Genomic DNA, 27,741 nt, shown 5'->3' with positions numbered 1-27,741 from the left:
CATCTTCAGATTTATCTTCAGGAAAATTGCCCAATAGAGTGGACTATCTCCCAGAAAGCAATCATACCAGACTAGAGGCAGGGAATGTCCCCCACACCCAATTGCACCACGCTAGATATATGAGGAGTCTAGCAGCAACAAGCATGAGAAGACCCAGCAACAGCGAGAAGCAATACAGAGATGAAGCCCCTGGGGCTGTGCCTCACCAGGGTACATCCATCATGGCTGTGCAAAGCAGGAAGCTCTCCCATCCACTACACTCCTTCCTGCATGGTGTCTGCCAGTTCTGACTATAGGACATAGACAACTCAGACTGGGACCCACCTTGAAACTTCTTTCCTGCTTTATGACGTTCATAGCGCCAGAAGATGCAAAGGGAGACTTATCACCGAAAGTTCTGCTCAGCTATGAATCCCACATGTTATGGTACCACCTTGCCCGAAAAGATGTGCCTGCTGATGCAATATTGGCACAACTGTTCCAAGGGTTACTAACTGCTTTTGGTTTGGGTATAACTCAAGCTCCATAGGCAGGAACTCATACATGGCATTTTAACCAAAGCAAAACCCATAGGTAAAGGACACAGTTTTTATAATCATACACTACTGCTGTTGGGCTCAGTTAATAGTGGCGAGTGACTTCTTTTTCAATGGATTGTGAACCACACAGACTCATAATTGGTCAAGCTCTTGAGGACAACTGACTGCTGCTATAGCAGTGGCCCAATGCTCAGCCATGGGTGGAGAAAAACAACCAGCCATCTCTATCACTTCTTCCTCCAAGACTCAGAGGAAATTGTGGAGGAGTGGGTGGAAAGGATATAAAAGCAAGAGGGAGGGTGATGTGTTGTGTAACTATTTCCTATAAATCAAAACATTCCCTCCTAAAGGGAGGAACAGGGCTCATATGTTTCTGCAAGTAAATAAAACATGAAAACTAGAAGGCTCGAGCTTTCTAAGGGCATAAGACTCTCAAAGCCCTCATGAACTATCATCCATGCTGGGTGGGCTTTTGACCATGAAGTGATCCAGGGTCCTATATGAGCCATACTGGAAGAAACCGCACAGCCATACTAGTGGAAGTAATGCAATAAACTCATTAGTTCACTGTCCCAGACATTGATGGACTCTCTGGTCTGTCTAAGTAACTAGATATTTGTTCATTCCCTTAGGAAAAATCATGTGATTCCCCATGTAGCCAGACACTTATTAAGTATCCAATGACAATTAATTTAATTTAATAATGGTGCTCTAGTTTTGTTTCTGTTTCTCTGATAAAATACCACCACAAAAAGCAACCTGAGAGGGGAAGAGTATATTTAGCTTATAATTCTAGTGTACAGTCCGTCGTAGCAGGGGTCAAAGTAACAGGAGCATGACTGGTCACATCATATCCACAGTCAAAAGCAGAGAGAAATGAGTGTGTGCATGTTTGATGCTCACTGAGTTTTCTCTATTCTTTGACAATCCATCTCCTAAGACCATGGTCTTGCCACTTTCAATGGCTCTCCTAACATCAGTTGAGACAACCAAGACCACACCCGCAGACATGCACAGGGCAACCTCGTCTGCACAATCCCTAATAGAGACTCTCTTCCCCAGTGATCGTAAGCTGTGTGAAGTTGTAGCAAGGTAATAATATATCTGCTATGTATTTCCTAATGCCCAGCCAGAGATTATGTTCTATGTTCCCCAAGGGTACTTTAAATATTTCTGAGATATAGAATCCTGATTTGCACTCCAGGGGGAAACAAAAAAAGTCAACAACCAAGTGTCTCTTGGGACCAATCAGAAAGAATGCATTGGTGTGCATGTTAGAAAAGAAAAGCATTTTACACAACAAAGGCCAGGCGACACATGCAGAATATGTTTGGCACTCCCAAGGAGCAGGAAGTGCATTTGGAGAGTGTACAGGTGTATCTTGGGCAACAATGCGACACCATGGTACTTTTCTGATGGCATGCACAAGAGCCCAACATCCACAGTTCTTAAAGCACACCTGGGAAGCAGGGCGTGCTGCTCTGGGTTTTGGCACTCTCAACTTCTGTCTTGTGCCTGACCTGACTACATTCTAAAAAAAAGTTTAAGTATTTCTTGAGTTTTATACAAGATCTCTGGATTGCTGATATGCAAAGGAGATGGTATATATGAAATTATTTTAAAATATCACACATGCACACACATACGAGAGAGAGAGAGAGAGAGAGAGAGAGAGAGAGAGAGAGAGAGAGAGAGAGGTGGGGGTGGGGTGGGGGTGGGGGTATATGTTGTCCTGCAAGATGTGGTGGTACGCATCAATAATCTAAGCACTCAGGAGGGTAACATAGGAGAATTATGAGCTCAAAACTAGCCTAGACTACATAGTAAGTTTTGTCTTAAAAAGAAAACGGTGATACAATGCAAAGAAAATGAGCTCCCAGTGTGGGAACCAGATAGGGAAGGTATTTTTCTTCCCCATTTCTGAACCTACTGCCAACGTTGTTTTGTTTCTTAATATCCTGTCCTGCTAGTTCCTCTTCTCCCCATTTTGAGTCGGGGTGCTGAGGGATTAAGTGGTTTAGGTAAAATCATCCTGCTAGTACATTGCAGAACTGGACGATTTAGCTCCTGAGGCCACACTCTTTGCCACCGTCCTGGACTGTTTCACTCCGCCACAGTGCCTACCACAGTACTCAGGTAAAACTGTTCAGACAGCAGGCAGAGGTTTTCCTCTTTATTCCTTATAGCTCTATCAGCAAGCATAAAATCCATGTGGACTAAAGTAACTCCAATGTGATCTTTGTTGCTATGATGACAAATACTGAGGAGTAGTATATAATTCATGCTATCAACTGTGTTTGTGTGTGTGTGTGTGTGTGTGTGTTTATGTGTGTGCGCACACGCACGCACGCGCGTGTGTGTGATCGCCTAAGGAAATGAACTCACCCACAGCTCTGCACAGCTTGCAACACAGCATATCTGATGGTATCTGGTATAAGATAACACTCAAGTTGCCATTTGCTAGAAAAAGAGTAGGGAGTGTTGCATGAAATTGGCCAAATCGGTTTATGGCATCATAAAAAAGTTAAATACTTCCTCGAAATGCAAACTCAATGCTTTCAAAAACATCACGATGGAGTACTGAAATCCTACGGCTCAAAAGATTCCATGAGTAACTGGTTTGTGTGTGTTGGCCTCCACAGGCTGCGTGTCTGTTCCCAGGCTAAGTGACAGGACCAGCATGGCCAGAATCAGTTCTCTAGATTGGCATGCAGCCTGCTCTCTCTCAGGTTTTTCTCCAGAGTTCTCAGGCAGGCCATCTTGTATGCAGTGGTCGTGTACAGCCTTATATGGGCAGTACCTGTCACTTGGGAATCATAGGCTTAACTTCATGATTTAAAAGGTAGATTTCATGACCTCAATTAGCTTTACATGAAAACAGTTTAGGTGCTGTGGCTTGGATCTTGAAGGTCAGAGAAAGTAGGACCAGAAGCAGTCTGATAAGATACACATTGGTGCTGTCCTCACACCCCCAGCTACAACTCAGGAGGAATCAAGCTCCAGAAGAGGACCTTCTTTACAACAACCTGATGAAAAGTAATGTGTACGATCAAGGAATGTTGAAGTTTGCAAGATCAAGGGAGAAAATGTAAAATTATAATTGACATAATTATAATTAAATGGTAGGTACATTTTATGATTTTAATATGTTACCCATAAGCTAGCTTAAAATGAAGATAGGACTAAGTTCTCACATGCTACTTTAAGCAAGTCATTGTCCAGCCACTGTTTCCACTGGTATGCTGCAGAGTGCTCTTTTTGCCTCCTTTCCAGGGAGAAGACTGCAGAACGACTGCATCAGCTCTCTGCATCCTAAATCTTAGCGCCTTGAAGGCCCAGCACTGCCCAGTAGGTACCCAGTGGCTGAATGGCTGTCTGTAAGTCCACCTGACTCTTATTCTCACAACCCCATATTAAGCTTCCTACTCCATCTACAAAGGATTCAAGCCTAGCATGCACAGAGTTCGAAGGCCAGTTCTGACCCTGCTGACTCCAGCAGAGAAGAGGCAAGGCTATAGGAGAAACGAGGGGTAGGAGAAGAGTGGTGGGTGGCATTCAGCTTTTGAACCAAATTACAACTGTAAGGGCTGGGGAAGCAAATTCCCTTCTCCTTCCCCCCAGCTCATAATAGAAGGAGCCCAGAGTTGACCAGAGCTGGGAGTAATGAAGACCCAGGACCCCATGTAGAGCAAGGAAGTATCATGTGATTCCTGGGAAGGCCTGGGTTTGGAGCGCTCACGCTATGTTTGAGGCCCTCCAGCTGCTGACCTGCTCCTTGCCTTCCAGTCCTTTACTCCCCTAAGCTGTTTGATGTAGTGGATACCTCCTGTGACCATCAAAGAAGCCACAGAGTAAGGAATGTTCTAGGCAGTTCCTTTTAAAGATTTTGTTTTGTTTTAACGTCGTTTAAAAAAAAATTAAACAACTAGGCAAAAGTTGTAACCAGAAAGGAAGGGCAAAGAAAAACTAGTCTTGAGTGTCTTTGAATAAAACAAGAGAGTGTTTCGGTTCCCCACCCCCACCACCCCCACTACCCCCACAATTGAGGGGTTTCTCAGTCCTGATATTTCCTTGCTACAGAGCTAAGCTGGTCAGGAAGCTAACTAACCCCATGATGTCACAGCAGCCTTTGCCAGGAAGATCGGCGGGCTTGAAATCTGTCCACATCATATTTTGTTCTGCCCTTAAATTTTGGATAATAGTAGAAGTGGAAATTGAGGGTTCCTAAGCAAAAGTTTAAAACTAAGCTTACAAATTCTGAATAACTTGGTGCAGGTTTTTGTTAAAGCCCGGGGAAATGGCTATGGAGGTATTCTGCCACTTTTCCTCCTAGGTGGAGAGAAGAGTAGGACAGCTTTCTTCTTTTGTGCCATTGCCCAAGATAGGGATGTTATGCGCTCCTGGAGAAAAGAAAATCTTATTTGGGGGAACGATAAATCTGGAAAGTTGCTCAGTAGCATTATGAGAGACACAAGAGTGAAACAGCTAATTCTCAGCTCATAGAGCCCGGCAAACTGCACAGGAGCCAGGCAGAAACACTTTCCCACACTAATCTCCTGTCCTCCAGAAGAGCCTGTGGGCCGAGGGGAGCCAGGTGGCCGTGGGAGGCTTGCTCCCAGGGCGATGCCTACAGTTTTGTCCAAGCTGGGCTGCAAAGGAAAATATCACTGACAACAAGGAAATGTGTGTCTAAAGCAAAGCAGCTTTTAGGGTTTTCTTTCTCTGATTACAAATGTAATAATGTCTCATGCAGAAAGTACACAAGATATTTAGAGTCAGAGAACTACAGATTACTTAATGCACTTCTAGCCCAAGACAGGCACTAGCTTTTGATATTTAAGTTGTTCTGGGTAATTAGAAATCTCTTTGTAAACCTCCTTCTTGAAGGAGGCCCCATAATGGTATTTGTTTATTCTAAATAGTAACTTTATTCATCCACTTAAGAAAATTCCAGGGGCAGGTGATGTTCTTCAGCAGGTAAAGAGGCTTGCTGCCAAGCCTGATGACCTGAGTTCAAATCCCGGGACCTATGTGGTAAAAGAAAAGAAACTTAGGTTGTTTTCTGAGCTCCGTCCATGTGTATATCCCTGGAATGTGTGCTCACTCACACACAATAAGTGACAAATGTTTAAATATAAAAATAAAAAAGGAAACATTCACTAAGGAAAAATGTATTTGTTCATTGGAAAGTCAAGTATTTTGTCCTATGTCAAATGTGTTGCAACTCCCTGAAATATTCTCTGAAGCACGATCATTTAAATCTCGTTCTTGCTTTAGAGTATTTTCTTTTAAAGACCGAGACCAGAAACAAAAATGAAAGTCGGCTTGAAGAAGAATCAGAGTGGGAGAAGACTTTGGGCTGCAAGGGTGAGATGGGAGAGAGAACAGAGGAGTACGTATGCTGTGTGGATTTTATCAAATGAACTGGCCTTCGAAAACTGGTCAAGTGCCTGGCTAACTCTGCAGGCAGAGTTGAGCGTGAGACTCAAGGGCAGGGATTTGCCTGCTGCCTACTCTGATATCAAGATACTACCGCCATCGTTTAGTTTGCATTTGACTTGTAAGAGGGGGAAGTGTTTGGTGTACTGGAATTCTAGCGGATTCCTGGAAACCAACATGAAAGATGTAAGAAAGTCCCCTGGAAAAGACTGTTGTTTCCTCTTGTCATCTTAGGACTGCATCAGTTTGAAGGCTGGCTTGAGCTGAGATTAGTTTAATGCATAGAGATAGCTGCAGTTGACCTTCATGTAGCTTCTCTTTGCAGGGGTCTCCTGATGAAAAAACCCTCCTCGTTAGGGGATGCTAAACAGTTAGAGCATAGCCATGCAGAGCTGAGACAAATCCTTAGGAGATGCTAAACAGTCAGAACATAGCCATGCAGAGCTGAGACAAATCCTTAGGAGATGCTAAACAGTTAGAGCATAACCATGCAGAGCTGAGACAAATCCTTAGGAGATGCTAAACAGTCAGAACATAGCCATACAGAGCTGAAACAAATCCTGTGTGGATCTGCAAGGTTGTAGTGCAGAGGCTGCCCCCGCGAGCTTTTGAAGCTTTATTTGAAGTAAAAGATGGTAAGGTATCAACGCTGGGATTTCAGCATTGAACAATTGATTGAGGGCTGGGCTGTGTTAGTGTTCAGAGTGTAGTGGAAGATAAAACAGGCTCCCTGTCCTCGAGGAGCCTAGGGCCTACAGAAAGAAAACTGGACTAGTGGTAGACTCCAGGGGAGAATATCGTGAGTTGGAAGATTATTGGGAATTGGGTAAAGAGGATGACTACAGAGGATGGCTACAGAAAGGAGGTTTCATTAGCTCCTCAAATTGATTAGGGGAAAGAAGGAAGAAAGGCAACATTAAGAAAAAAACAATGACCTGGAATATAGCTCAGAAGTCAAGTACTTGATTATCACATATGTAAGGCTGAATTCGATCCCTAGCGCCACAGAAGAAGACGATAGCCATGACAATGGAGAAGAAAAAGGAGAAAACGTACAAAAGAGATGAAGAAGGGAGAGGAGGAGGAAGAAGGGAAAGAGGAAGAAGGGGAGGAGGAAGAAGGGGAGGAGGAAGAAGAGGAGGAAGAGAGGAGGAGGAGAGGAAGAAGAGGAGAGGAGGAGGAGAGGAAGAGGAGGAGAGGAGGAGGAAAGGAAGAGGAGGAGGAGAGGAAGAGGAGGAGAGGAGGAGGAGGAGGTTACTGGAGAGGAAAGACTGAGCTACACAGGCTCACTAGATTCCCACAGAGAAACCCACGCACTGCTAGATACTTTGTGAGGAGGCCCTATCTTTCAGGCTCTAGATCTCTTAGTCTTGGCCTGCTTGGGTGACTCCCTTCTCCCCTGCTCCATCTTCGTCAAAGGGGACGGTTGCTTTGGGAGTTCAAAAGTTGGAGGAATTGTTCTTGTCAATAGATTCCACTTCTTCAGGGACGCGAATATTCTGATTTCACACTTAGCTTGTGACAGATTACTAGAATGTAGTAGAGCATCCACTTGGCTTCCTTTTCAAACTCTGTGTTGGTGATCTTTCTGCTGTTAAATGCAGCCTTTCACGTGTATTTTTATTTATCGGGTAATCCATTCATATATCAAAATTCAAAGCTACAACAAGGTTTACAGTGAAAAATTCTCACCTTATTACCAAGCTAACTGGAGACAATGTAAGCTATTAGCATTCCGTGTATCCTTGCCAAGAAATGTTTTTAATGCATCATAAATAATACTTTTTAAAAATGGAAAATAGATTATTTTCATACGATATACTCTGATTATGGTTTTGCTTACACCATCACCTTCCAGACCCATTCTAACTTCTCATCCACCCAAATCCACTCTCTCTCTCTCTCTCTCTCTCTCTCTCTCTTTCTCTCTCTCTCCTCTCTCCTCTCTCTCTCTCTCTCCTCTCTCTCTCTCATCAGAACACAAACAGGCATCTAAAAAATAACAATAAAATGAGATAAAATAAATGAACCGGAATAGGATGAAACAAACCACCAGGAGAAAAAAAATCACAATAAACACATATGGATATGGAGACACACACATGTGTTCCTACACATGTTCCTACACTCAGAAATCCTATAAAAATACAACAGTGGAAACTGTAGTGTGTATAGAGGCGAAAGAACTGTAAGGGGGACAAAACAAAAATAATGGCCAGACAAAGAATTATGAGACAAGGAATCTCCGGCAATGGCACTGAGTTTGTTTCCTGTTAGGCATCAGCTCTGGGCACAAGGTCTGTCATTAAAGGTGCTTTGTGAGACCCCACTAGAGAAAACTAAGTTTTTCTTTTGCAAATGATTATCAACTAGAGATGGCTTCTAGGTTAGGAATGGGTGCTTGTATATACCTCCTCTCTCAGGGCTGGACTCAGGGCTTAAACCTGTGCAGGTCCTGTGTATGAAGCCACAGTCTGTGAGTTCCTGTGTGCATCAGTCCTGCTGTGTTTGAAAGCTCCTTCAATCCTTTCTCTAACTCTTCCATTGGGGTCCTGGTGCTCAGTCCAATGGTTGGCTGTGAGCATCTGCCTCTGTATTGTCAGACTTTGGCAGAGCCTCTCAGGAGACAGCTCTAACAGGCTACCCCATAGGAAGAACAACAATATCAACCAACCAGACCTCCCGGAGCTCCCAGGGACTAAACCACCAACCAAAGAGTACACATGGAGGGACCCGTGGCTCCAGCTACATATGTAGCAGAGGAAGGCATTGTCTGGCATCAATAGAAGGAGAGGCCCTTGGTCCTGTGAAGGCTCGATTCCCCAGTGTAGGGGAATGCCAGGGCAGTGAGGTGGGAGAGGGAGCACTCATAGAAACAGGGAGGATGTGAAGGGGGGTTCTGGAGGAGAAACTGGGAAAGGGGATAACATTTGAAATGTAAATACATAAAATATCCAATAAAAAAGACATACAGTTGCCAGTCCAATGGTTGGCTGTGAGCATCTGCCTCTGTATTGTCAGACTTTGGCAGAGCCTCTCAGGAGACAGCTCTAACAGGCTACCCCATAGGAAGAACAACAATATCAACCAACCAGACCTCCCGGAGCTCCCAGGGACTAAACCACCAACCAAAGAGTACACATGGAGGGACCCGTGTACTGTTAATTACTGTTTACATTTATATGGAAAAAGAAGAAAAGAAAGGCAGTTTCCCCGGTGTCCTCCATTCTCTCTGGCTTACACTCCTTTTGCCTCCTCTTCTGTAGAGCCTTGAAGACAGGGATTTGATGGATTTCTTTTCCCATCTAGGGTCTCAGTGCCCCGTCCCCCCGCACCTCCCGGTCCATTCCATCTAGGACCAAGTTTTCTGAGGTTTCTCATTTTCTGCATAATGGCTGGCTCTGGGTGTCTGTATTTGTTCCCTTCTACTGCCGCGGAAGCGTCTCTGGTGGTGGCTGAGCAGGGCAGAGTACAGCAGGATGCCATTAGGAGTCAGATAATAGTGTTGTACCTTTCCTATGCATTCTAGCTGTAAAAAGATACCTTAGTTACCTTATTTGAACTCCAGCGTTACATCCCCCCCCCCCCGATTTTATTTTCTAAATCCTCAAAAATAGTAAAGTGCAGGGAGGATGGTTTGATTTGCTTTTGTAGCTGTAGGACTGTTGTGCGGGGCTAGCTCTCTCCTACTCTGTTTCCCTCCTGGATTCCAAGAGATAAAGGTGTCTGTCCATTTGACTCTAAGGGTTTCCCATGATCTAAAACTAAATGGCACCCTAACCTCATTCTAGTCAGAGGCTCTTTAGTCAGACACTTCTACACTTTCAAAATAAAAATGTCTTTAATAAAGGATAGGCGGTGTTTTCAGATCTCTGACAGAATGGAAACCAAGCTGAGTGAAAGTCTTCTTGTGTGAATTTGCCCGCAGTTGTTTGAAACAGAGTATCAGATAGAACAAGCCGCCTGGGAATTGGTACGTAGACTGAGCCCCTGTGCCGGGTCTATAGGGCTTGTGGTGCGGTTTGGTTTGATTGGTTTGGTTGTTTGGCTGTTTTAAAATGCATGCTGGGTGAGCACCCCCCTAATAAACTATAACCTTAACCTTGACCATCTTTTTAAATTGCTTTACTGACAAGGGTACATGGCTGGTCACCCTAAGTATACCCAGAGACATAGCCCCCAGAGTTGATTGTGTCCTTCTATTGGGTAAAAGTGCTTTTTTAAGTTTTGAGAAATTCTTGCGATTCCCCAAAGCCCTCACTAGCAGAAGGACCTTCATTAGAAAGGTCAAGGGTTGTGAGTTCAAGCCGCACAACATTTTAGGAGCAGAGCTAAGATAGGAACCTAGACTCACTGGCTCCCTTCACCATACAACTCTTAGAGCCGCCTAGACTTTCCCGGCACTGTTTATTTTGGTTTCTGGCTAGCTCATGAACCAGGGACAATCAATGCTACCGTTCTCAGTTTCTAGAAAACACAACACAGAGAGGCCTACTGCGCTCATCGTACATGCCTATAATCACAGGATACAGGACAATGGAGGGACGGAAGCCAGATTGGACTACACAGACAGGCAAGAAGTACTCAAATCTGCCCCTTCTGTTAGGAAGTGACATGTTATTCTCGAGTTTTAGTTCTACTAATCCAGTTAAGGGAACTACTTTGCAATCGAGCACCCAAGTCATGTCGAAAGGAGCCTTTGAAGATGTGCTTCGAAAGGAGAAGCTAATTGCAACCCTCCCTTATTACTTCCGATTTATTATTATCTGTCTGTTTTCATAATTGAGTTTCTCAAAGCAGGGGCACCTAGCCAAAGACCATTTGAAAAGGTCAGTGTTCTACACAGGATCAGGTCTCAAAAGTTGGAAACTAACACGGGTCGTTTCACTCAGCGTTTACTTGGAGTTCTGGGTCAGTGCACACATCTAAACTTAAACTAAATCCTTAGGGTTTGCCCATTCAGGTCGCAAAATGGACTTCCAACAAGATAGACAAACGAATCGTCTCGGCTAGGCAGGCATTGGACAGCCAGCCTTCTTGTGGGTCTTCGAGGCTGCTGACCCGAGCCTGTCCGGGAGGCACGAACTAAAAAAGGGCAATCCCCGGGACGTGACCCGCGGACGCCACGGCCACCTGTTCCTGGCAGCCAATGGGCCGGGCTCTGGGCTCGGCTACAAAAGCAGCGCGCGCGGCCGCAGGCTGGGAGCTGGCGCGAGCTTGGCGACTAGGACCTTGTGCACACAGAGCAGCAGCAGAAACCGGGGCGATGCTACGGGTGCGGTGTCTGCGCGGCGGCAGCCGAGGCGCCGAGGCGGTGCACTACATCGGCTCTCGGGTGAGTGCCTACGCGGCCTCGGGACCTCTGCGGAGTGCAGGGTGGGGCCCAGAGGGAGGCTGGACACCCCAGCAGGACAGTGGCATGGTCTGGGTTCCGTGGCCAGTGAGGTCGTTTTCTGGGAAGATGCATGTGAAGGGATGAAAGGTGCCTCCAGGCCGGCTCCAACTGAAACATGGATCCCCGGGCTTTACAGGGGGAGTTGGAATGAGTCCATCCTGTGCCCCACCCCGCTGCTCCGCTAGGCCCTCTGCTTCCTTGGGATATCCGAGCCCATGCCTGCAGACCCTCCCTTGCTCCTTGACAGGAATAGCTCTGGCAGATGAGTTCTGCCAGCAGCTGGTTCTTGAACAGCTGTCACTCGCGCTCTTGTTTTGGGTCTCCACCCTTGGGTCCCTACAGCCCCCTCTAGGGGGATTTTTAACAGCCTGATAGAGATTTGGGGGCGGGGTGAGGTTTGCACAATGGGGTGGGTGAGGGAATCTTCTCTCTCTAGGTTATACAGGCCTGCATTAAAAGAGAGACAGACGGGGACGGGGGGGGGGGCTTCGGGGAGGGGAGAGGTTTTTAACATGTTTAGATTGATTTTTAATGTTTAAATTCTGTGCCTGTCTGGGTTAATCCTTATGGTACAGATGACAGTCATTCTCTGATATAAAATTAAAAAAAAAAAGTGAAGTATATGTCAGAGGTTATGTCAGAGGTTAAAAAGCGTTGGAATTGCTTGTTCTGGAAGATAAGGTCTTTACAGAGTCCATGTTATTATTTACAGTAAAAAAGAGCTCAGTTTTGGTAACTTTCCTGACCAAGAAAGAAAGACTTCTCCTTCAGTTGGACATTGCCGGGACTTACTGGGCACTTCCTCAGGGAAGAGGATGGCCTATCTTCTAAGAAAGTTTCTGAAAGTCAGTTTGCAGAAACTTTGAAATAGAGATGGGGAAAGTAGTGTCTGGGAACCAGATCTTTCTGGGAGTTTTAAAAAAGTTACAGCATGTGACACAAACAAAAACAGTCTATAATCAACAAAAAGTTATGTGTTTTTTTAATCACCCCAACCCCCTCTGATAGTCAATATCTTGGGGTCTCCTAAAGTAGGTATCTGTGTTATTCTGATTTTAACCACACACCTTGTTTGTTTGTTTGTTTGTTTGTTTGTTTGTTTGTTTGTAAGCTTGGAGGATCCTTAACAGGATGGGTGCAGCGAACTTTCCAGAGCACCCAGGCAGCTACAGCTTCCTCCCAAAATTCCTGTGCAGCTGAAGACAAGGCCACCCACCCCCTGCCCAAGGACTGCCCTGTCTCCTCTTACAACGAATGGGACCCTTTAGAGGAAGTGATAGTGGGCAGAGCTGAAAATGCCTGTGTCCCACCATTCACAGTGGAGGTGAAGGTAAGCCCAGAGTAGCATGGGTCTAGAAGCAGGTCCTCAGCGTCTGCAGCCTGAACTCTGCTAACCGTTCTCCTCTGAAACCGCTTCCACTCCACTGGGGCAGGGGAGTGATTTTTAAGGTATTTTGCATGATACCTTCAGTATTTGGTATTTACAATTTTCTTCCTTCTTGAAACCTCTCTAGGAGTTCAGAACTTTCCGGGGAAGCTATTCTTTGGTTATTCCTCCATATTATCCTTCACAGCGTCGTAGTCTCTGGTCTTACTTTTGCCCAGTACTCAGAGCCATCCTCACAGCTTCTGGCCCCTCCTCACTCCAGTCCAGACCAGTCCCCCACTTGCCATCTCATCCAGATCTACACTAGGAACTCCCCATCGGATATTGCCACAGGACCTCACACTTGGCACAGCTAGAATTTCAGTTGCTGTTCTCCTCTAAGCCAAAGCCTTCATCTCTTCCTTTTACTATTTGTCAGTCTTGTTTAATCAAACCAAAACTCCAGCGATCTTTGATTTCTCCTCAGTCACATCCTCCGCATCAAGAATCTAATCCTTTCTGTGGAAAGGAAGCTTGCCCCGTGCCTCACCCTCTCCCCCAGGTCTGGAGCTCATCCCCTCCCAGACTGTTCGCTCCCAATGGCCCCTCCCCAGACTGTATCCCAGTTGCTGTTGGGGCAACTTGTTTCAAACACACATTTGATCCTGTGACTTATTGTGCTCTCATGGTTCCTCTGCTTTCCCAACTCTCTCCTTCCATTACTGAAGATAAAGCCCTCCTGGCATTCAGGTTTCTTCACAAGCTGCCTCTTTGCAGCTCCAAGACTCTCAACTTACGTATTGCTTCATCTTAGAGGTGTGTTACTATAACAGATATTCATTTCTATTTACATTTCCTTCTTTTGGAGTATTCTACTTGCATTTGTAGCAGAGAAAGACCAATAGGATCCATGCCTTTGTTCCCACCCCAGTGTCCCTCATCCATTTTCCTGCACTCCCTTCTGCAACTCCCAGGCTACCAAGCACCTTTCTCGATTCCTTCCAGAATTTCCTGGCAACATGTGTTATATTCCTCTTTAAAGTAAACTCCCTGTATTTATTTGTAGTATTCTTATGGCCAGGGTCCTTGTGGGCTAGTGTTCAGGCGATGTGCTACATAATGGTCCCTTCCGTTTTGTAGGCCGTTCCTACGATCTTGTTCGTCATGAGTTATTACATCTTGAGTGTACTTGAGTTCTTCCTACTTACATTTTCATTTGTAAAGAAATACATCTGTAACAGCGTCTCCATCACCAGAAGTACACCGACACAAAGAAGCTTCATTTCTGTTTGGAGAGATATCATGTCTATATCTCCATGCAGATCCTAAGTATCTTATGCCACCAAGCTGGCAAGGCAGTTGAAGCGCGAGGAAAGCTAAGGGGCAAGCACTGGCAGTTACAGAGCGTTCTGAAGGAAGGCAGTTCTAAAGTGAAACCTGGCAGGCACAGCAAACGCTTCTTCCTCTTGTTCTGAACATACCTTTGAGATTTGATGAACAGATTGATTTATATGCTATTCTAATATTTTAAAATAAAATAAGGCCAAGTGTTTCTTTTCTTTTCTTTTTTTTTTTTTGAAAAGAAGTATCCCTGACTATTTTGATTGGGAAAATAGTTTATCACTTAACCAGTCCTTGACCATTATACACTTGTAAGGTCTGACCTTAACTGTTTTTAATTTGTGTGTGTATCCCGTTGTGTGTGTGCACATGCGGGTGCCTGTGCAAATGCATGTGAGGGCCAGAAGAGGGTGTCAGATCCCCCGGAGTTAGAGTTACATGTGGTTCTGAGCTGGGAACCGAATTCAGGTCGTCTGGAAGAACATCAAGAGCTTTTAACCACTCAACCAACTTTCTATCCCCACTACCATGTAATTTTATGGAATCAGACTTCTCAGGCATCATTTGTCACCAGATTTATGACTTTAGACTTTGTAGCTTAAAGTACTTGTGGAATGAATGCCATTAAAGTCAAGAGGCTTGTGTTGAAGTATTTGATAAACGTTGGAGAACTAGTCTCATCTGCTGCTTGCTTGACCTGCAGAATTCCCATTGAGAAGATTGCAGACTGCCTCTCAGACTTAAGCTTGAAGGTATAAAGGTACCCATTGCAAAGCACAAAATATGGAGATTACAGGTCGTAGTTTTATGAATCCAGTTTGCCAGGTACATCACAAAACTATGCTGGAGTGCGATAGTTGAGGATTAGCCACAGTGATTCCTTGTACTTTCCTGGTTACTTCTGTTTTATGTGACAAACTCTGCTAGGTATTGAGGGAGAAGAAAGCAAATAGAAGATCTATACATTCTCTACAAGGGAGACAGACAGACAGATGGATCTCATGAAGCTTAGGCTTGTCTTAAACTTGCTGTGCATCCAAAGGTGACCTTGAGTTCCTTATCCCCCCTGACTCTACTTTCCAACCCTAGGGTGACAGACATATGCCACCAGACCCAGGATCACAGATAAGTTTCTTGAGAACAATAAGAAATAAAATAATGGCTGGGCTTGGCTGCACATGCTTATAATGCCAGTAACTCAGGGGATTCAGTCAGCAGGATCTTGAGTTCAAGACCAGCCTAGCCTATGTGGCAAAACCTCATTTCAAAAAGAAAAAAATGATAAATATTGTAGTAGAGTTTCTCTAGGTGAATAGAATTTAAACTATGTTTCAAGACATATGTGTGGGGGGATTTTTTAAGGTGTTGTCAGAAAGCACCATTTCAAAAACACAATGGCCTTTTCTTTCATAAAACTTACTGAATAGTTGCTTTTGTCTTTTTTTTTTTTTTTAAAAATAAGGCCCTTAATAGAGGACTTTAAAAAGACTATTAATTAAGGCTACTACTATAAATACAAGTTTATTGTCAGATTAATAAAAGATTTTCGTCTATCGGTATTTCTTAGCTCTCTGAAGAGAGCGTTTGAAAATTAATGTGGCAGACAGACTCTGCACAGAGGTTTTAGGAAGCGGGGACTACAGTGTTTCCAGGACTGCGACTCCATCTCTGCCACAGGTTATTAAAGACACCATGTGCTACAATGGAGTGTTCCTTACCTGGAAACGCTTGGTTAATGATCACTAACTCATTAGCAAGGTTAAAAAGGAAGAGTAAACAATTTCTAACTCTTTCTTGGGAAATGTAATTTTCCCTGATCATTTGAACTTTGTCCAGCGTTCGCCAGACTATAAACTGCACACACATCTGTTCAAATAACATTTTTCTCCCTAAATAGTTGGCTTAGTGTTTCATACCAAGGCAAGGTTGTCTTTGAGGCTCCCGCCGGATACTCTGGAGTGAGTCTGGCAAGATGACATGGCTGTGCGATTCAGTGTTGGATTGTCAAAGGCTTCTTTTTTGTCCCTGAGTGGACTGTAGAAGATGTGCCCGGCATGAGAAGACGGGCCTGGTGAATGGATGGGTAGTAGTGCCAGGATGTGTCAGAGAAGGGAAGAAGAGAACCATTATTATCCTCGGTTTCTAGCTGCTATTGAAGGAACTCCTAGGCGTAGAAAACTACTTGTTGTTTTGGTTTTTAGTTTTGTTAAGAGTGGATTAGCCATAAAAGTACGCAAATGTTTAGTGCCGATAACATTTCCCCCTGGATCAGAAATTGAGCCCTCCTATTTGTTCATAGATCTTCAAAAAAATCAAGTTATTCAGAACGGGGACCAACTAACTTTATTTCTGTAGAGGATCAGACAGACAATAAATGATTCAGGCTTTGCAGAGAACATGAGTCTACATTGAGGCTTTTGGATTCTCCACCCTGCCACTCTAACAGGAGTACAGGCACTGGGGGGAAAAAGCATGATATGCCCCCTTAACTGTTTGTTTAGAAAAATAAGAAGCCCGGCTAGATTTGCTCCGTGGACCTTAGTTCACCAACAACCCAGCTGCAAATGTGAAAGATCTGCTTTGCAGTTCGTTCTGTATCCAGTCTGGGTCCCAGCCTAACTGGAGACCAGATTGCATTCATATATTTTATATTTATCAGATGGAGGTAAATGTGATAGCAGAAATGCATAACCTAGAAAAATGTGTTTGAGATTAAAGATCTGGAAATTTAGCTCACTCCTGATGAACAGGACTATTAGAAACACCGAGTGTGGTGGTATCCACCCCGACTCCCAACACTTGGCAGAGGAAGGCAGGTGTCTGTGTGATCTGAGCCAGCCTGGTCTACCTAGGAATTCCAGTCTAGTCAGGGTCACAAGATGAGACCCTGACTCAAAACAAGCAAACAAAACCAAAACTCCTTAAGAACAAGAACCATAATAAATAATTGTAGTTTTAGAAAGTTTTATATGTCAAGTTGAAAATATTCAAACTTATAAGACATAGCCAAGCCCCTGACTCTGTTTGGAACACTCTCCCGTCAGAGGGCTAAGTTCTTGCCCTGTTTATTCAGGTAGGAAGTGAGCAAATGACTTCTCAGAGCTTGGTCCTTCGTGGGAAAGGGCCATGTGTTTGAGTGTTTGTCTCTTAAGTGGAACTGCCAAGTGCTGTGGACGTCTAGCTAAACTATGCGGACTCCAGTGCACCTGAGTCTTTAACCTTTTGGCCCCCTTTTTAAAATAAGATGCAGCAAGCACATGCCCAGGAAATTTCTTTAAACTGATTAATAACTTAAAACAGTCTTAATAGAAACTTTTTTGATTTTTATGTTTTGTTCATAACCTTTGGAAGGATTTTAAAAACTTAGCTTCTATAGTAATGAAACTCTGTGAACTTGTGTACCAAATCACTTTCTCCCCAAAGGGCCTGAACTGACATGAAATTGCATTGGAGAGAATTGAGGGAGGAAGTTGTGAAGTGGGAGACACACGGACAGACAAGCCACACAGCCTAACTTCCATTTCTGCGCAGTTTTGTAAAATGCAAATCCCATCCAATGAGAAAGCGAGCCAGGCATGTTAAGACATGTAAATCACCTTTGAGAACATGTCCTAATCTGAACACAGTTAAAATATCTTTTTGCCCCACAAAGATCTCTTGAAGCAACGTTTTCCTGAAAGAACTCAGGAGTTTGCAGATAGTTTAGGATCTTGGCTTAGTGTAGGGTTCTTATTCTCTTACTTTGCTTTGCTTGTTCTGTTTTGTCTCATTCAGACACTATAACAGGAGTATCTACATCCTGTTTTGTCTCTGAAGCTTGGCCTGGAAGAGTCCAAGCCTGTACTGGGGACAGATAGACTATTAGGGGTTGGGCATAAGATCTGAGGTGGAAGGATCAAAGGCCTCAAAGTATCAGGATAATTCTGGGGGCTAGAGAGAGATGCTCAGTGGTCATGAGCACTTCCTGCTTTTCCGGAGGACCCTTGTTTAGTTTCCAACTCCTGTGTCTAGCACAGCTCATAACTGCCTATAACTCCAGCACCTTTTTCTGGCTTCTTTTGGCCACACACGCACATGTGAAAACAAAATTTAAAAATACAATGATTTAGATATCCTCATTCAACAAATCCTGGGTATCTATGCAAAGATGGGCAAGCTCAAGGCTAGGGATCAGCTCTACACAGGATCTCTGTAGTCTGGGTCCCTCTCATGTATACAAATAATTGTCCATAGCCTGTGAACCTACCTTCAGCTGCATTGTTCTCCTGTAATGCTTTTGCTTACTTCTTCTGCTTCTAGGCCAATACATATGAAAAGTACTGGCCGTTTTACCAGAAAAATGGAGGTCTTTATTTTCCCAAAGATCATCTGAAGAAGGCTGTTGCCGAGGTCGAAGAGATGTGCAATATTTTATCAATGGAAGGCGTGACCGTGAAGCGGCCTGACCCCATTGACTGGTCACTGAAGTATAAGACTCCTGATTTTGAGTCTACAGGTCAGTGCTGTCAAGAAAGCAATGTGACAGAGCCTTGATTTTCCATTCCCTTCTTGGATAGAAAGAGAAGGCTCTGTGGGTTTCTAGAAAAATCCTTTGTTTTACTTACAAGTCCTTCGAAGCTTTGGAGATTATTGAGGAAGAATCTGGTTCGTTTTGATATGGTTGAGATGCTCACATTCTAAACTTGTAAGTGTGGTAGACATTCTACATAAGAACAGCGAGCTGTCCTTGATCTTCCTTAACAACAGACATTAAAAGGGAAGTAGAGGGGCTGGGGTGATGGCTCAGCAGTTAAGAGCAGTCACTACTCCTGCAGAGAACCTGAGGGCTCAGTGTTCACAAGGCCCACATCAGGAAGCTTTATTAAATTGTAATTCCAGCCCCAGAGGATCTGACACCCTTTTCTGGCCTCCAGAAGTGCACATACTCTCTCTCTCACACACACACACACACACACACACACACACACACACACACACACAGACACACACACACACACACACACACACACACACACACACACTTTTTTTTAGGGGAGAATGGAAACATTCCCTTTATTAAGCTGCCATTACATCTCAACTGCTTTTGTGTTTGAGTTCTATAATTAATTTTTTTTTTCAGAATGATCTTAGCCTTGTTTTTATCATGTGATACCACCCATTAAAATTTCAGTTTCTGACTCTTAAAAGATGGGGCAGAAATGTATAAGTAGAAAAAGCTTGGTGGCTCAAAGTTTCCTCTCACTTCTTCCTTTTCATTTTTGCTTGGTATCACCACCCACCAGGGAATTCTTGTCAACAATCCGTTCTAGTGTATATCACTGCATTTGCCCTGTTTTATATAAATATATAGGCATGCAAGGTTGTTAGTAAAATTGTTCTATAAAGACATATCATACATGCTTTGAATGTCTTGGAGATTCGAGTCACCGAGGTCCCCACGGGGCTGTTTGGTCCGATAGGTTTATACAGCGCGATGCCTCGAGACATCCTGATGGTTGTGGGGAATGAGATTATAGAGGCTCCCATGGCATGGCGCTCACGCTTCTTTGAGTACCGCGCATACAGGTCAATTATCAAAGACTACTTCCACCGTGGCGCCAAGTGGACAACGGCCCCCAAGCCCACAATGGCTGACGAACTGTATGACCAGGTAGGTTCCTAGATAGAGGCCAGCTTGTCAGTGACTGTTCCAACTTATCCGCAGAGGATAAGAAGAGCTTCTCTGATACTTTGCACATATTATATACCTGCAGTTTTATTAACTGTTTATGTTTAGATTAAACTAGCAGCAAATGTTAGTGGTCATAGCAGCCGTAATAGTAGCTAGCATTCATTGTTTACTCTGGACCCAGTCCTGGGCTCAGGATATATCATCAATCATATATATTCTAAGAGGAATTCTAGAAGGGAGTGGTATGATTTCATCACAGGGAAAAGAATTCATCCTAAGGGCACATTGCTGCTCACTGCTGGAATCACAAAAATCTTTACACTAAAGTCTCTCTTTTTTCCAGCAAAATTATCTGGAGTCTAGGCCAGAATCACAGTAAGATGATTTACACATTTGGGTTACACTGAGGATTAGAACTACTTTAAAGATGTTCTAGAGGGTAGGAGGACAGGCATAGTTCCTATGTAAATGCTGTACAATTTTATGTAATGGAGTTGTACTTCCATAGATTTTAGTATCTATGAGGTACTAGAACTAATCCTCTCACAAATACAAGGGGTGCATGTCCTTAACTAATAGTCATAGAAAAATCACTTATAGAAATAATTTTTTAAAATTATTCTAGGTATTTAAAGATAGAAATGAAAAAAAATAAGTTAGGCAGATCCAAATTTGGCAGGAAGAGTCATGGCATCTCATTCTAGGGTAGGAATTGGGCTCTGGACCAAATTCCTTCTTTAAAGGAGCAGGGTGACTTCATCCCATTGGCTTTCGGTATTGTAACTAGCTGCCCGCATGCGCACATGTGTCGTGGGCTGTCTTCAGAATCTGTCACTGCCCTGAGCTACTTGTTTCTGAGCAGCAGGAAGTTACTCTGATGCCTGGTTTTATACTTTGTTGTGTTGGTGGTTTTATTGTTTTTGATTTGTTTATATTACTTTTCTGTTTGCTATGGCAAGGTACTTGAGAGAAAGAATCTAAGTGAGAAAGGACTTATTTTGTTTGGTGCCTTGGTGCATTTCATTGGCTGGCCCCACCCATGTGCTTTGGCAGAACGGCATGTTGGCAGAAGCATCCAGGAGATGTTTGACTTCTTGGCAGACAGAAAAGAGAGAGGGGACACAGGAAGAGACTAGAACAAAATAAATGCCCTGCCCAGGACACACTCCCAGGAATCCACTTTCTCCCAACTAGGCCCCACCTTCCAACTGTCATCACCGCTCAGTAATGCGATCTTATGACTGATCAAAGAACTAATCCACTGATTAGGGTACAGCCCTTCATAATCTAATTGTTCCTGGAAATACTAAAAGGGATATGCTTCATTAATTCCTTCTGCTTTCTTTAACCCAATCAGATTGGCTGTTAGAATTGATCATCACAGACCAATATCTTTTCAATGGCTGTTTTAATCAAGAGTTGATTGCTAGTAATTTGGGAAATGGTGGTATGGAGCTAATTTTTAAAATTGTGTATATCCTTGTAAATAAGTTCATTAAAAAGAATAAATGCACTGTGTGTGTTCGCTCTTGTTCCAACTAGGACTATCCCATCCATTCTGTGGAAGACAGACACAAATTGGCCGCTCAGGGGAAGTTCGTGACAACCGAGTTCGAGCCTTGCTTTGATGCTGCTGACTTCATTCGAGCTGGAAGAGATATTTTTGCGCAGAGAAGCCAGGTTGCTGAAGGCTGGCCCTGAAATCTCACCTACGTCATTGCATTCTTTATTCCTGAACTAACAGCTTTTAGATCCTACACACTTTTGGTTCTCCAAACTTAGAATGGAATCTTTTAAAGATTGTTTTTTTTTTATTTATTTTCAGGTTACAAACTACCTGGGCATCGAGTGGATGCGTAGGCATCTTGCCCCAGACTACAGAGTGCATATCATCTCGTTTAAAGACCCCAATCCAATGCATATTGATGCCACCTTCAACATCATTGGACCTGGTCTTGTGCTCTCCAACCCTGACCGTCCATGCCATCAGGTAGGGAAGTTCTTAGTGCACCAGAAACGCTAAAGACTCTAGCAACTTTGTTTTAAACCAAAGATTGGCACTTCTTGACAAATTTAGCACTGGTTGGTGGCATTGATATCAGACTTTGAATTGCTCGTGGTATATTTATAAGATAGTCAATGTGCAGAAATCTGCATTGCTCTTTGATGGTTAGTATAGAAGCATCAGACTTAGATTTTGTTTGCTGCTGTCAAAGCATGGAGTTTGTGTCCGACTACATTATTATTCCATACCGGTGATTTCCATACCGTTTCCAACTGTGGCTCAACAAGATTATGAGCAAGTGACTTCAGTGTGGCCAGAGCAATGCCAAAGAGCAGTAGGTGTCTTCCCCTTCAAGTGGGGCAGGTTCAACAGAGCCTGATCTCTGGAGAGGAGCAGATCTGCCAAGCTTCAGTTGCTACCTCCCTCAGCCTTTTGTCTCCTGTCTGCTGCCTCTCAGTCCAGCTAGACAGTGAGTTATTTGCAAGGTTTCAGGACGCCTCTCAAAAAAGTACTGCCGTGCTGTGCACAGTTCGTTTCTATCCCTTATTTTCACACCTATTGACCAGGGTGATCCGCTTCATTTTGGTAGAATGTGTTGATATTCTAAGCGAGTGTGTGGTTGTACATAGAGATGGCTTGAAATGGATCTCGAGTGGCAACTGTGGTGCTCTGAGACCACACATCTGTCCTTACTCATGGCCGTGCCGAATGATGGAACTGCGGACCATACAGACTGCGAGTTGGGCACCATCACAGTGGTGTTCTCTTAGAACTAAGTAGGAGGTATTTAAACTTTCTCTAATGAGGAAAGTGTCTTTGGAGTTTTAAATTTTGAAACTTGAAAAGCTTTAATAGTTCTGTTGCCTGACAGCCTCATTGGGAGGAAAAGATGTCACACGTGCAAGCACACACACACACACACACACACACATACACACATACACACACATACACATACACACACATATACACACATACACACACATATACATACACACATACACACACATACACACACACATACACACACACACCACACACACACACACCACACACACACACAGACACACACACAGACAGACACACACATACACACACACATATACACACACAGACACACACACATATACACACACAGACACACACACATATACACATATACGCACACATATACACACACACATACACACACACATACACACACATACACACACATACACGCACACACACACACACACACACACACATCATGTAATTAAGTTTGTTCTTTGACAACTTCGGACATACAATGCATTCTCTCCTCAACTCTCTCTTCTCAACCCAACCTCTTCCTGCCAGTCCCTTCCCAGATTTTTGACTTTGGGGTTGGTTTTGTGACCCATTTGGTTTAATCAGGGCCATCTGTGTGATCTGGATTGAAATTTTGAAACTTACCCACTGGAGCCTGGTGGTATCAGGAAGGTTGGGTCCCCTGGATCCCTTCTCCATCCCTGGCTCACTGTCCACAGCCCATTCTTGCACAGACCTGATACAGGCATCCACAGCTATTTAAATTAGAATTTGAACAAAATCATCAACTTCTAAACATTTTTTACATCCTTATTTTGGAAATGGAGGAGACAAAGAGCTGCTAAAAAGAGTTATTAATGATAAGGAGAACTGAGCATGACAGCACATGCCTAGAATTCTAACTACTTGTGATGTTGAGCTAGGTAGATTGCAAGATCAAGGCCATCCTGGGCTACATGGCAGACCCCATCTTAAAAAAATAAAATATAAGGACTGACAGAAACCAAATAACAAATGTGGATTTAATTCTGTTGGGCTGTTTGGTCTTACAGATTGATCTTTTCAAGAAAGCAGGATGGACCATAGTTACCCCTCCAACACCTGTGATCCCCGATGGTATGTCGACTTTTACATCCTTCCTGATCAAGGATCCTTACTTGTAGAGATAGCCAAGTCTTATCAAACTAGAGTCGGCATTTCCCCACTGAGTGGTAAAGTGGTGGCTGACCTAGAGTCAGGCTGCAATATGTGTTTGTGAGTTTTTCTTTTATGGAAAATAAAATTAGAAGACAGAATTTAAAAATATTCTATAAAGCAAGATATGACTTTTAAAATGAGATAGGATGAATTCCAAATGTTCAATGAGTATTGATTGATTTGTAGTAGTATTTATAGATATGTTGTTTTACAATTAAAAAAATACATTCTCAGAGCTGGGAATGTAGTTCAGTGGTAGAGTACTTGCCTAGCATGTTTAAATCCCTGGGTTTGATCCCCAGTAGTACAAACACTACTTAGAAGCAGAGCATGGTGGAACAGTTCTGTAATACCAGCATAGAGAAGGCCAAGGCAGGAGGATTGCAAGTTCAGTTGTCATAGAGAAAACTTGTCAGAAAGAAAAAGGTAGTAAAAAGGAATAAGAAAGCAAAATGAGTTTTCATGTGAGGGGTGAGGCAGGAAAGGGACCGAGGTGTCACTTCAGATCCTTCCCTGGTAAGTCACTGCTCTCAGCAAGGGTGGCAACAGGTACTCGTGATTTAACAGTTGTTGCTGTTTACAGATCATCCCCTCTGGATGTCATCCAAGTGGCTCTCCATGAATGTCTTAATGCTAGATGAGAAGCGCGTGATGGTAGACGCCAATGAGGTCCCAATTCAGAAGATGTTTGAGAAGCTGGGTACGTGTGATTAATGAAGCTTGCTGTCACGCGTGTTAACACTCACCACTAGCTGAAGACAAGGCATGCATAGTCTGATGGATGGTTGATCAAATTCAATTTCTGCTCCCTTTAAAGGAACCAACTTGTTATTGTATAATTGACTACTGCCTTTTGTTTCTAACAAGCATAGTCTTTAACATTGGGAATTCGTCGTGAGTTCCAAAAACTTTCCTTTTCTTGTGGTTTTCTTGTGCCCATGTGTGGAGACTTACTGATATTCAAATGAATCTCTGCCTTCTTCAAAGAATTACTAAAGGTCCTTTAGAAGTAATTTAATGGTAATTGCATTGCATATTTCGGGGAGTGTCTAAGTAAGGGTTTTACCGCCGTGAACAGACACCATGACCAAGGCAAGTCTTATAAAGGACAACATTTAACTGGGGCTGGCTTACAAGTTCAGAGGCTCAGCCAATTACCTTCAATGTGAGAACATGCATGTAGGCAGGCATGGAGCAGGCAGAGCTGAGAGCTCTACATCCCCATCTGAAGGCTGCTAGTGGAGGACTGGCTTCCAGGCAGCTAGGGTGAGGGTCTTAAAGCCCACACCTACAGTGTCACAGCTGCTCCAACAGGGCCACACCTAATAGTGCCACTCCCTGGGTCAAGCATACCCAAACAATCACAGGGCTTTAAAAGGACACAACTGTACAAGTGGCATGTATATGCATTAAGATCAGTTACCATAGTTCTGAAATGCAATGAAGTGACTGCCAGCCAGCCAGTCCTTCCACTTCTAAGGAGCAGGATTGATTTTCACTTGGGGCAAAGTCTTCCTATTCAGCCATTTACGTTTTAGAGCAGGATTCTAATACTGTTGAGGAAAACATCGAAAGAAATGATTTCCCGTAAACCAAAGGACCCAGATTATGTGTGCGAGCCATTTGACATATCCTCAGGGTAAAGTCAGATATAGGCAGGCAGCTTACTTGCTGAACTCAGGTTGTTTTTTGCTCTGCATTTCAGATAGTCCATAGAAGATTATTTTCTTTTTAAAATTTATTTATTTATTTATTATTTATTTATTTATTAATGTGTATGAGTACACCGTAGCTGTCTTAAACACACAAGAAAATGGCATCAGATCATATTACAGATGGTTGTGAGTGGCCAAGCAGTTGCTGTGAATTGAACTCAGGACCTCTGGAAGAGCAGTCAGTGCTCTTAACCACTGAGCCATCTCTCCAGCACCCAAAGATTGTCTTCTTTTTTCTAGCATCCATCTGTAATGTAGAATTGGTTTGAAAATAAGATCGCCTGGTGAATCGAGCAGAATCTGATGGTTGTGCCCATAACTCGAGCTGCGTTTCCTTGGCTTTCGTTAAGGAACAAAATTACTTGGATTCAACTTTTTCATCCATTATGTTCCCCCGCCCCCCAACTTAAACTAGTGGATAGTGCCAAATAAGCTGATTTGACAGTTTAGTTTTATAGTTAAAGTCAAAATGTTAAATGTGGAGAACTCCTGTAAGCTTCACCAAGTAACTATGAGTCCTTCCAGTTCAGGAAGCATATACTACAACTAGACAGGACACAGAGGCTTCTTATCCCACATGCAAACTCCACAATTAGTCTTCAAGGCCCAGGTAGGGGGAGCACCTCGGGAAGTCTTTCTCATGCCTTCTTGTTCTTCCCACCATACAGTGAGCATTGTAGTGACTGCAGCTCACCTGCCTCCCCAAACGGCAGAGAACAGATCGTCTAATTTTTAAGGTCTACTGTTAGTTAAGGGGCCTGCTCACATCATCTCCAAACGGCGCCCAGATAAAGCGAATTGTCTGGTCAGCCCTGGTACCTGAGTGACCATACAACTCAGATATTAAACCACATGTCTGACTCATTATTTCCTTGAGGTGGCCTGGCACAGTTAATCTGTAAAAGACGAATGTGCTCTCGTTGTACCTATGAAGAGTCAGCTTTTCAGTACTTAATTTGAGCACTAGGTAGGTTATCTCATCCCAGGCTGTCGATTTGTGAAGTCAATGGAGCACAACCCAGTCTCTGGCTTTTTTGTTGATGATGTTATATTAGTGGTGGGCCGGGTTGGATGAAATGTAATCTATGATAAAAAGATTCAAGAAGAAAGGACTGTGGACTGGACCGTCCTGAGGGATCTGAACTTCAGCATTCTTCCAGGTGATTGGACTTTATTCTCTGTAGAGGAAACTTCATGTAGGTCTACCTAACTGGCCTTGTCTTTCTCTTTCAATGTAGGTATCAGCACCATTAAGGTTAACATTCGAAATGCCAATTCCCTGGGAGGAGGCTTCCACTGCTGGACCTGCGACGTCCGCCGCCGAGGCACCCTTCAGTCCTACTTTGACTGAGCGGCCGTGGTGTGGCTTGGGGCATAGCCTCAGATATACCTAAGAAGCAGCAAGGCCCTTCTCTCGCTTTAATAAATGCATGAACTGTAGTGCTTTGAACAATCACCTCCTTAACAGGGTTCCCAAACCTGGGTTACTTTTTGTTGACATAAGGAAGATAACTTTTGATAGGTCTTACTTTCTTCTCCTAAAGTTATTTACAATTTGGCTTCAAATATAAAAGTTGAGTAAATGTATACCAGGGCAGAAATTAGTCATTTGAGTAACTTGGCCGCTAATATTTAACCATCTACCTCTGTTTTTAATCTTCTTTCCTAAAGGCAGCTTGAAATGTCGGTCCTAACCTTGTCTTCTTTTCCTCTTTGGTGGACTTGTGAATGTTCATATTACTTCAAAGACTTAGGAGAAAAACACAGACCCTAAGTAGAACCAGATATTTGTCTATTTTTCAAAAATAATTGGATGTTTTTTAAAATTTTGTTTTTAAATAACCTAGACTATGCAAACACTGGAAAAAAAATGAAGTAACTTTTCCATGAATGCTTTTAACATTCTTGTGTCACCATTTGGTACTAAACTCTAGTCCTGCCTCTTACCTCATTTCAAGTGGGTTTTCCTTCCTTCCTTCCTTCCTTCCTCCCTTCCTTCTTTCCTTCCTTTCTTCCAAAAACTTAGAGAAGTGCTTGGTTTAATAGAGTGAAACTTGTAGATCCTATTCCTAAAGGTTGATGATGTTCAGTATCTAACAGGTAAAATGGCATCTTTGTTAATCTGTCTTGTTTACATATATGCAAATTATTTAAGGCATAGAGTTTTAAAGCATTTTTTAAAAACTAATGCAGGTAAAAGAAATACATGTGACATGAAATAATTTTAATGTTGGATATTGTATATGTATTTTTATTCTAATAAACTTTTGTGTTCCAGATTGGA

At 43.3% G+C, this 27,741-nt stretch overlaps 1 protein-coding gene across 1 annotated transcript; it reads left to right on the top strand.

Moving 5' to 3' along the window:
• Positions 1-2,526: 2,526 nt before the first annotated feature.
• Positions 2,527-27,741, top strand: Gatm (glycine amidinotransferase). Its single transcript, NM_031031.3, is given in 12 exon segments — positions 2,527-2,675; positions 3,515-3,661; positions 3,813-3,887; positions 10,942-11,313; positions 12,485-12,703; positions 18,380-18,575; positions 19,540-19,730; positions 21,294-21,431; positions 21,577-21,741; positions 23,598-23,661; positions 24,326-24,442; positions 26,696-27,741. Coding segments are annotated over 9 exon segments (1,272 nt in total). The 5' UTR covers positions 2,527-2,675; positions 3,515-3,661; positions 3,813-3,887; positions 10,942-11,244; the 3' UTR covers positions 26,809-27,741.

Source organism: Rattus norvegicus, chromosome 3 (assembly GCF_021556685.1).
Source record: "Rattus norvegicus strain SHRSP/BbbUtx chromosome 3, alternate assembly SHRSP_T2T, whole genome shotgun sequence".
Lineage (NCBI taxonomy): Eukaryota > Metazoa > Chordata > Mammalia > Rodentia > Muridae > Rattus > Rattus norvegicus.
This window is presented reverse-complemented; position numbering and strand designations above follow the sequence as displayed.